This window comes from Brachyistius frenatus, unplaced genomic scaffold (assembly GCF_029030835.1).
Source record: "Brachyistius frenatus isolate BFR_SWC_R1_liver_20210118 unplaced genomic scaffold, ASM2903083v1 Contig_42, whole genome shotgun sequence".
NCBI classification, from domain to species: Eukaryota; Metazoa; Chordata; class Actinopteri; family Embiotocidae; genus Brachyistius; species Brachyistius frenatus.
In genome coordinates this window covers 1797359-1807863 of record NW_027210641.1, presented here as the reverse complement: position 1 = coordinate 1807863, position 10505 = coordinate 1797359, and the positions used below count along the sequence as shown (strand labels likewise).

The window sequence follows — 10505 nt, the reverse complement described above, 5'->3', positions numbered from 1 at the left end:
TTAATCTAATATGTCATTATCAGTCAGAGGCACCAAACCAATACTTTTATTGTAATAGGCTTTAACTACATTTTGCTGCTAATACGGGTTTTCTAATGAGTTTTAATGCCGGATTTGTACTTGTAATGGAGTATTTTTCTGCATTAGTACTTTAACTTAAGCAAGGATATCGATGCTTCTTTTGGGACTACAATCCTCACTGCCATCAACACTGTAACCTCGAAAATGCATAATAAACAGGAACAATTTCAACAAAGGATGATTGACACGTCGACTGACAAATAACAACACAGTGTGAAAACCGATCAACCAATCAGCTTCGTGCAGAACGGCGGGATTTCCTGTATGTGACGCACATACTCCCAGTCAACAGTGGAGGCCCCACCCTTTGTGTTACCTACCGCCCGTCAATCAAAATAGAAACAAATCTGACAGTTATCATCAATTTCTAAGCGGATACAATCAGTGTGATCAGCTGATCATGTCCGGCGGCTTGTGACTATCAGGACCTTCCGTTTCACGAGAAGTCGCGCAATGACTGGTTTGTAAAATCCATTATTCTTCACCCACGTATGCTAACAAGCTATCTCGGGCATCCTCTGGCTAAATTAGCTCGCTAGCAGGCTAACAGGCTTATTGGGCGGTGATATTGCTAATCAGCGCCGGCTAAGTTAGCAGCGGTGGCTAAGGCTGCGCTCGTTAGCTTTCAGCTAACTGAATTAGCTCGTTTCAGGCAGCTCTCTTATCGTGAATACTTTCTCATCTTTACGGAGGTCAGCGCTGTTTGGACCGATGTTGGGTTTTTATTGTGAGCTGGTTCACTTGTGTCACAAGAGCGCGACGGATGCGATCATTGCGTGAGGTTTGTTTAGCTAACGGTAGCCACCGCTGCTACTTTCAGATGAATTATAACTTGTGCTTTTTTTTGTTTGTGTTTTGTTTTTTTCCTCTTCAGCTCCAGAACAGCCGATAAAACCACATGATATGGCTGCTTTGGACGTGGACAGCAGTCAGAGCGGCTTTCTGCAGCAGGGGGACGGCGTCGGCAGTCAGGTAAGAACCTGTCCTCCCGGTGTCCTCCCGGTGTGTCCCCGGTGTCCTCCCGGTGTCCTCCCGGTATCCCCCGGTGTCCTCCCGGTGTCCTCCCAGTGTCCCGGTGTCCCCCCCCCGGTGTCCCCCCGGTATCTCCCCGGTGTCCTCCCGGTGTCCCCCCGGTGTCCTCCCGGTGTCTCCTCCACACGCCTCCTCCCATGTTGGGGTTCAGGTGACAGACCTGAGGGGCTCAACGAGTCTTTAACCGGCGGTGGACAGAAGTATTCAGGTCCTTTACTTCAGTAAAAGTACTCGTGCCACACTTTGAAAATACTCCCCAACACGTAGAAGTACTGCATTCAAAGTAAAAGTACTCGAGTCGTATCAGCAAAGCGTACTTACTGCACAAGTACACACTATGTCTGTCCTAATGATGTTTCAGGACTGATATTACTGATACATCAAAGCGTGTTACTACGGTACTTATTAAAGGTTTTGCTTATTTTAATCGTTCTGTTGAGTTTAATCGACGTTAATGAAGTTTGCATCTCCACAAAAGTCAATTAGCTCAAAGAAACTCTTCATTTTACAACAAATCCAAATGCGATTTAATGTAATTTAGAGATTTGTAGATAATACAGTCCTTCGGTTTATCAAAATAAATTCTAATTGTATACGTGGTCGTCACTTAGACAGAAAAACAGCTGTCTTAAAAGTAACTGGTAAGTAGAGCTGGTAGACAAATGTCGTAAATTGAATGGAGTAGAAGTGTACTCGGGTAAAGTACAAATACCTTAAACTTGAACTTAAGTACAGTACTTGAATAAAAGTTGTACATCCCACCACTACCTTTTAACTTTCACGCTTCCAGTCTTCACTCCTGAGCAATGAGTCACGCTGCCTGTGTGGCCCGGACTAATGGCCGCCCACTTTCTTCCTTTTAAACTTGCCCGTGGTGGGTAGGACACTCAGGCGTCACCCCTCGACCTGCTAGCAACGACCTGCACTAAGGTTGGGTCACCATCGTCAGAGGTGGACAGAGGTGCTGCCGCTGATGTGGTAAGTCGGCACCTCTGTTACGTCTGGTACAGTTTTAGCAGAAGTCAAGCTTTCAATCACAGATGAGCAAAACAGGTGGTAGGAATGTGGGTAAGTGTGTATTTGTTTGATAGACTTATAGCCAATACATTTGGGCATTAAAGCAGGAGGAAATCCCATCGCCACAACTGGAACATTTATATACTAAGACAGACTCAGAAAAGGGTATTTATATCCTTCTGGGCACATAACAGGTCCTTAATAAACTATGTTTACTGAGGCTAAACCAGGCAGCCTTTATACTGGACAGGTTGAATACAAATACAATTACTGGAAGAGCAGTGTAACCGGGTCTGCCATATGTTATGTGGTTTAGACAGATTCTTCATCTGTTATTCACTCTGATAAAACATTAACAACAACTGTGCAGCACAAGTATATCAGGAACAATGAGGATCTGTTAAAGCTCAAGATAAGTCAATATAGGTCAAGATGTAAACTTGTAAGCCTTTGTGCTTATTGATAAGATTGGTCACCTACAGCTGTGAGCATATGTCTTTTAGTTGCCGCAGAATCAGGATTGTAAGATCTTGTTATTCTAATTTTTAAGACATTATTATTATTGGAATGTCGATTCATTTATACACGGTTTTTTTTTTTTAACATGAAGTCTTCAGGCCAGTATGTGTATTTGTTGTTGCTCAGTTATGTTTTATCCTAGAAGATTTTGGGATATCAACATTTCAGTGTGAGCTTAAACTACATTATGTCTTTAAAAGGAGAAAAAGAACAGATCATAGTGTCTCATGTGCTGCCAGTAAAGCTGCAGTTTTTGGTTTTCATATTTTTTTATAGGAAAATGTTATTTGGCTTTGTTTCAGTTCAATTTCCAATTGGTCCCAATTTATGGATTTATTCAGAGTATATTTCTTCAAAAATGCTAAAAGTAGTAAGAAACCCTGTCAGGCTGTTTTCACGCAGCACCTGCTTGATGTATTTCTATAGAATTGTTACAAACTCAACTGTGTTTGCTCCGGTTCATTTTGACTGTTGAAAACGCTGCTGTGGATCAAACAACTGAATGAACACTGTTGTCTGTGAGAGCGGCGACATACAGGTGAAACAAAACTCTCCCTTGGTTTTACTTACGCGAAGAATCTTTCATAAAAATTCCCTTTTGCCACCATATTTCTGATTATCTTCAAAATGATGGTCTCTACAAACTTGTACAAAAGATGTCTGAAGTGAGAGTTTTGCATTGCATAAGCTAATTCATTATGAATAGGTGCTTAATCATTTTTTAATGTCACTTATTTTCCTTCTTAGACATCAAACCCATCTACGCAGCTCACTGGGACTGACAAATGGGAACTGTTAACACCCACAACAGCAGTGAAGGATGACTCTGGAATAATACAGATTCAAAGTCAAGGAATATTAACATCAAACGGACAGTATGTTCTTCCTCTCCAGAACCTACAGAGTCAGTCAATCTTTGTGACGTCGGGAACGGACGACTCTGCCAATTCAGTGCCTAACATTCAATACCAAGTAATTCCTCAGATTCAGACAGCAGATGGACAGCTGAGCTTCTCCACGTCCGGCGTGGAAGGACCAACTCTGACTCATGATGCCACGGGGCAGATTCAGATCTTACCCGATGGGAGCCAGAGTCTCTGTGTGACATCGACTGCAAACATCCTTAATAACAACCAGAACCTCATATCACAGACTGGTAATGTCCAGCAGATCCAGGGGGTTTCTATTGGCAGCTCCACCTTTAACAACCAGGGCCAGGTTGTTACTAATGTGCCTGTGGGTTTGCCCGGGAACATTACCTTTGTTCCTATTAACAGCGTGGACTTGGAATCCCTCGGCCTGTCTGGTGCTCAGACTATAGCAACAGGGGTCACTGCTGATGGCCAGCTAATTATGGCGAGTCAGCCTGTGGATGGCTCAGAGAGTCTGGCTAAGACAGATGATCACATCTCACAGACACTACCAGTGAATGACTCAAATGCAAATCCTGAGATATTTGTGCCAACGTCTTCCTCTCAGCTACAGGTTCCAGCAAGCGAATCAGGTGCATCAGTGGCTGCAGAGCAGGTTAACTCGAGTTCTGGTCTCCATGAAGGTTTCATCCAGCAGAATCAGGAGCAGCACGTGCAGGTGTCCTCGGCTCAGCCCATCCTCCAGCTGCAGCAGGTGCCTGTTCAGACCAGCAACGGTCAGATGGTCCAGTCGGTGGCGACGTGCGGGCAGGGTCTGCAAAACGTGCAACTCATCAACCCAGGAACCTTCATCATCCAAGCTCAGACCGTCACGCCGTCAGGTCAGATACAGTGGCAGACCTTTCAGGTGCAAGGAGTGCAGAACCTGCAGAACCTCCAGCTGCCCACCACACCACCCCAGCAGATAACTCTGGCACCGGTCCAGACGCTGTCGCTGGGCAGTATCAGCACAGGGCAGATCCCCAACCTGCAGACGGTGACGGTCAACTCCGTGGCCCAACAGGAAGGAGACATGGACACACTTGGAGGTACAGTATCTTTTTATTATCAGACGATCACACGCCAGAAGAAACTCTTCGTGAACACACTGCCCACCAGTGATAAACTCAGGTGAATATTTGGACTGCTTTGCCCTCTTCTCAGGACTGTGTGGGCGTCTGCAGACTTGGCTTGAGTGACACCTCTATGACTCTCCTGTTAGCTCAGTTGCACCTTTTTCGAGTGGGACAAATTACACCTGTACTGTTCTCAGAAATGTGTTAGCTCCTCCCACCTATGACAAGAGGTCTAATCAGCGAGAAAAAAAATGGTAATACCTGTGAGTGTGTACAGGGCCAAGTGATTATTTTACATCCCACAATTATGTGCTTGTGTTCTTAATATTTAGTTTCTTGTATTTTTACTTAAAAATTTCATCTCTTTGTCTTTCAAAAGGCAAGAAAATTCCTTTTAAATTGCCACAATGTACTGAATTACTTACACTGATGCAATGAAGGTCAATGGAAATTAGTTTTTTGTGCTCAAAGTAGACTTTCCACCGTCACACTGATGGGGATTCATTAATGAAACCTTTTCCCAATAGGATCAGTTAATAGGTCTTTTCAGCTGAAGACATGTTGACATGTCACTGCATGAAAGCACACATGTAAATGTTGAAATTAACGATGGCTTAACTCCATTTAGTTGCTTCGGTTTCAAGATCCTAAAATTGTGCATGTTGGCTATCTGTCACATTGTCGTGGGTTTCAGAGACACTCAGAGCTGAAGGATACCTAATGTTATTAATGTCAAACTGTCTGAGCTTTAGTCTGCAAAATAATCACAAATTCACATCCACAGTTGCTCATTTTGCATGTCTAACTTTCAAAGAACAAGTTTCTGAGTTTATTCGTATGTAATAGAGAAAATTAAGGAAGCCCTCGTGTTTTTAAAGCTGTTGCCAGTAATGACTCTATTGTTTTTAGTTGGTAATTTATCTAAACATGTCGAGTTTTCACTGTAAACGTAGTTTTCCCACATGCATCTCAACACAACACATTGTTCGTGTCCTTAAACCCACTTTGTGTTTCATTTTTATGTAATTATAGCTGTCAAAACATTGTGATTTTGGAATTTTGAATGTAGCAAAGTCCATCGATCCATTTTCTGCCACTCATGTGGGCCACAAAGTCCACAGGGTACGCTTAATTAATTATCAGAATTGTCATTGATATATTTTCTGTCAATCAAGTAATTATTTCATCACCGTGGAGTTGAACTTGTGAAATTTGCTGCCATGCTGTCAGTCACGCACAGTTACAAAGCAGCTGTCACTCTTCAGGCTTTGTGGCGAGTTAAACAGTGAAGCTTGTGTTGAGATTAACATACACATTCATTTCAGATATTCAGATCAAGGAAGAGCCCGACTCTGGAGAGTGGCAGCTGAGCAGCGACTCCACACTGAACACGAGCGATCTGTCCCACCTGCGGGTCCGACTGGTGGATGAGGAGGACCAGCTGGGCCAGGAGGGCAAGAGGCTGCGCAGAGTGGCATGTACATGCCCTAACTGCAAAGAGTCAGGCGGAAGGTGAGCAAACCGGCTTTTACCACCATCACCACCACCACCTCTCCAATCTGTACAGGGGAAAAAAACAAAACACATATCAGGACCTTAAATGTCCATAACTGTGTTTCTCAGAGGATCCAGCATGGGCAAGAAGAAGCAGCACATCTGCCACATCGCGGGCTGTGGGAAAGTATACGGAAAGACGTCGCACCTGCGAGCGCACCTGCGCTGGCATTCAGGGGAGCGCCCTTTTGTTTGCAGCTGGATGTTCTGTGGAAAAAGGTTCACACGCAGCGATGAGCTGCAGAGACACCGGAGAACACACACAGGTGCCCCTTTTTTTTTCTTTTTCTTTTTTTTGCATATCAGGAAAACATCCATAAAATCAGTCAAATGTGTTAATTTGTGCCCCGCAAAGTGTGAGTCATGTAGGAAATAACAGCGTTTCTACCCCTCTGGATTTCCATGTTAGAAGTCAGGTGAGGGTTGAAAACCGTATTTAGTTTCACGGACTTGGTGATTTTCATGCTTGGAATGAGCGATTTGTTCCACAGTCCAGTTTGGAGGATATTTTAACACCAGATTGAACAAGAAAAACATCACAATCGGTCGCGAGCTGCAGCTTTCACAAGTTTAGCTTTGGTTTTTATTTATTTCCCATGATTCTCTGCTCAGCCTAGACACGGCCTGACGACCGTTATCCATGGGTGGAACATCAACAAGTAGAAAAGATGATGGCCCTGCAAATGCAGTCGGTAGCGTGAGAAATACATAATGTGATGACACTTAACGCCGGGACAGACCTTTTGAAAAATATATTAGCGCTTGGTCACAATGCTGTGGCGTTAGCTGGCCGTATGATTGACAGTGAGGGCTTTGACAAGACGAGCTAAAGCAGCATTTCATTACGCTGTCAGCTGCAAGATATGAAACGGTTTGCATTCACGGTTAACTTTCAATAATTCGAGGCTTCTAATTGGTCATAATTGTAATCAGTTTTATAGCATCAATTTGTCATTTTTGTCAGTAACAGATTGGCATGGGGTCATACTGCATACACAGTAAAACTCTTCTAACAACAGGGATGTCAGTGACATTTCTGCCTTTCGTTGTTTAATGTTGTATTTATTCATGGGTCAATCATATTGACACTTTGCCTGCCACTTTTTTAGACTTCTGTCTGCTTATAGGTGGCGTGTTCACGCCTCTCCAAATGTATTCAGAGTCACAAACTCCCATCTTTCAAACTACATTTTCTTTCCGGCAGGAGAGAAGAAGTTTGTCTGCCCAGAATGTTCCAAGCGCTTCATGCGGAGCGACCACCTGGCGAAGCACATTAAAACCCATCAGAACAAAAAAGGCGTGAACTCTGGCAGCGCCGTGGTGGCCTCGATGGAATCCGCGGGGTCCTCCGACAGTATCATCACCACGGCGGGCGGGACCACCCTCATCCTCACCAACATCCAGCAGGGCTCCAGCAACGCCCAGGACATCCTGGCCAACGCGGAGATCCCTCTCCAGCTCGTCACCACGGTAGCGGCCAGTGAAGTCATGGAGTGATTTACACTCCACTTATGAACTTCTGCAACCTCTCACATACTGTGTACTCCTACCTGCATTTTTATTCAAGTTTTGAAGGAAAAATTAAAATTATAAATATATATGTGTATATATATATATATATATATATATATATATATATATATATATATACGTATATATATATATTTATATATATACGTATATATATATATTTATATATATATACGTATATATATATATATAAACATATATATATATATATTTTAACAGAAATAGTCCAAGTCCTCAGTTTTTACTGAGGAAAAACAACCAAGTGGCGACTAAAAGATTAAGGTGGAAAAAGACATTGCAGTAAACACACAAGGAAATGCCTTATTTTGTACAATATTGTGTATTTGGAAACGTAGGATTCCAGTTTGTTTTAAATCTACGTATTTGTTAATAATGTGTTTTTTTTCATGAAAAATTATTGGTAAGTTGAGCAATTTTTTTTTTTTTTTTTCCTTTACATTGACGGTATATTTTGATGATGTCCGTGGCAAGCTAGATTTGTTCCATATTCCTTTGGGCAAAGACTAAATCTCACAGCAGAGCAAATTTCTATCCAGCTTGAAGTAAAGTTAGTTTATGTCCATGCACATTTTCTTATGTAATGTGTGTTATTATTTTTAATATTATGCATTATTGTTTCCTTGCTGTCAGTCTGCTTGCAAAGCCCTCCTTCCTCCATTTTTTTTTAATGAATTTGCTTGCACTCACATTTTGCAGGTGAAACTGAAAAACAATCAAAATTTTGTATTGTAATTCCTCTTGAACATATACTGTTGATATGATACACATTATTTGCTTTTTAAGTATTTTGACTGAACAGCTATTTATATTGGGCTTTACATAGACAATGCATTTGTGATATTAAAGGTCCAAAATGTTTCAAACGGCTCCATTATATGTAATTCAAATGTGTTTTTGTAAAACCTTTTTGGAGGACTTTCAAAACAAAAGAAATTGTGTTGTGATATAAAGAAAAACAAGCCATTTTTTTGGAGGTAATTGCCAAATTTGACGTCAAACTCAGGGTGACTCGTGACTGTGTGATATAAGTAGAGTAAATCACCCCTGTAGCTTCTCGGGCCATGGTGGGATGTTGAGAAGAAATGTGTTTTTGATGTATGAAAAGCTGAGGTGAATTAAGCTGTCATCATGTTACCTTTTGCTTATCAAATGTCAATTTTTATTTTTTTATTTTGGAAACAGCTTTGCATTTCTTCACTAGTCCGTCAGTCCTATCACACAGTACAAAAAAACAAATCTGTGTATTGCTGAAAGTGGTACTCTTTTTAACAGCACTGTTCTCATCACTTTAATCTCGTGGTTCATCCTTTTGTATAAAAATGTTTTGTAACTCCCAGGAAACTCTCCATTATACCCATTCTCAGTAAATGTACAGTTTCCGTCGCCGTGTTGTTTTTCCTCGACTGTATGTTACATTCCCCTCTTCCATGTTACGTTGTTTATCTCATATCTGACCCCCAACTCTCTTCCCAAACTGTTAAATACACGTACACACTGAACAGTGAATTTACTGGTGGCATTTTTTTTTCTTTTTTCTCTTTTTGAGACAATGAAAAATATGTAATGTGATCAGTTTTCCTCCCATGGACACTCGGTCTTCTTCAGGAGATTCAGCTGAAACATTCAGCGTTTTCATAATCTGTATTTAACACTGAAGGTTAATCCTCACTCCAATCTTCTGTATAAATATGTCAATATAACATCAATATAAATCTTTCTGTTACACTTGAATGTCATTTTTGCTTTATTTTAAATTTCTTTTTCTTTTCTTTTTTTTATGTATCCCAGTTGTACCATGTCCTGCTCTCTGAGGGCAGTTTGATTTTCTTACTAAAATGACTAAATGTGAGTTTCAAATTTTTCTTGAAAGCTTTTTTTTTTTTGCATGTCTCTTTTTTTATTTTTTTTATTTGTATTATTTCGAGGACATGTCAACCAGCCCCGAGGTTCCTTCCCCCTGCACGGCTCACAGTCTGGGGTTAGTAGTCCAGTAGATGTCACTGCAGCCAAGGGAGCAGGAGGAGAGGTATGTTTGACCCCTTGACCTTCCCCGTGCTGCCGCTAAGACGAAGACAGAAGTCGCTGAGGCCAACAGCAGGTGCAGACCCTCAATTAGCCACAAGTTAATGTCACACAGAAATGTCAGGAACATATTCTGCTGCTGGAGAACAAAGTACCGTCTCATGACTTTGAACAAACCCCAGAGAGGCATGAGAGGGAGCAGAGCCTGATTTTATGACCTGGATTCATGTGGATCTGAGTGAATTATCATGAAAGCCTTTTAAATATGCTGCTCTTGTTTCTGACTCCAAAATGTGCACACAGTTTCCTATCCCTATCATTTACCAAAAACAGTTATTCATATTTTGATAGATGAATTTGATATTGTCAGCTCACAGCAGCACACACATGCTGCATCACATTCTTTACCTCTTTCACTAAATAGGACATTTTACTAATTAGGTACCGCCGCTATTTTTTCCTTTAATATTAGACTCAAGACTGCAGCATGAGGGAGTTAAAAATGTATTATAGCCTACCTGGTTTTAGTGCCAGCGAACATAATTAAAACGGCAGTCTATAAAAGCTTTATCAGGTAAATCTGAGTGAAAAGCACATGCTTTTTGAGTCTTAGTCAATTTGCTGAAAATGTGGTCTGTAATGTTAAAAAGGACTCGTCCGTTTTGTCATTCTTTTCATTTGCATAATTTAATGAATCCAATTCATTGTAATGCAATACCAAGTGCAGCAGGAACATCGAATG

At 41.5% G+C, this 10505-nt stretch overlaps 1 protein-coding gene across 3 annotated transcripts; it reads left to right on the top strand.

The window, feature by feature from the left end:
- Nucleotides 1-379: 379 nt before the first annotated feature.
- Nucleotides 380-9590, top strand: sp3a (sp3a transcription factor). 3 transcript variants are annotated; one of them, XM_069702585.1, is made up of 7 exons: nucleotides 380-541; nucleotides 956-1053; nucleotides 2005-2091; nucleotides 3397-4609; nucleotides 5962-6148; nucleotides 6260-6456; nucleotides 7395-9590. In XM_069702585.1, the coding sequence occupies exons 1-7, from the start codon at nucleotides 535-537 to the stop codon at nucleotides 7685-7687; spliced, it is 2082 nt and encodes a 693-aa protein (XP_069558686.1). In that variant the 5' UTR covers nucleotides 380-534; the 3' UTR covers nucleotides 7688-9590. The 3 variants fall into 3 exon arrangements, with proteins under 3 accessions (XP_069558686.1, XP_069558685.1, XP_069558687.1); XM_069702584.1 differs by having other exon boundaries at nucleotides 1996-2091; XM_069702586.1 differs by lacking the exon at nucleotides 2005-2091.
- The last annotated feature ends 915 nt before the right edge of the window (nucleotides 9591-10505 follow it).

What these genes read in the sequence shown, in the direction of transcription:
- sp3a (XM_069702584.1), top strand. An exon ending in GGGACGGCGTCGGCAGTCAG is followed by an intron (nt 1,054 to 1,995) that starts GTAAGAACCTGT and finishes CGTGGTGGGTAG; the next exon opens with GACACTCAGGCGTCACCCCT. An exon ending in GAGGTGCTGCCGCTGATGTG is followed by an intron (nt 2,092 to 3,396) that starts GTAAGTCGGCAC and finishes TTTCCTTCTTAG; the next exon opens with ACATCAAACCCATCTACGCA.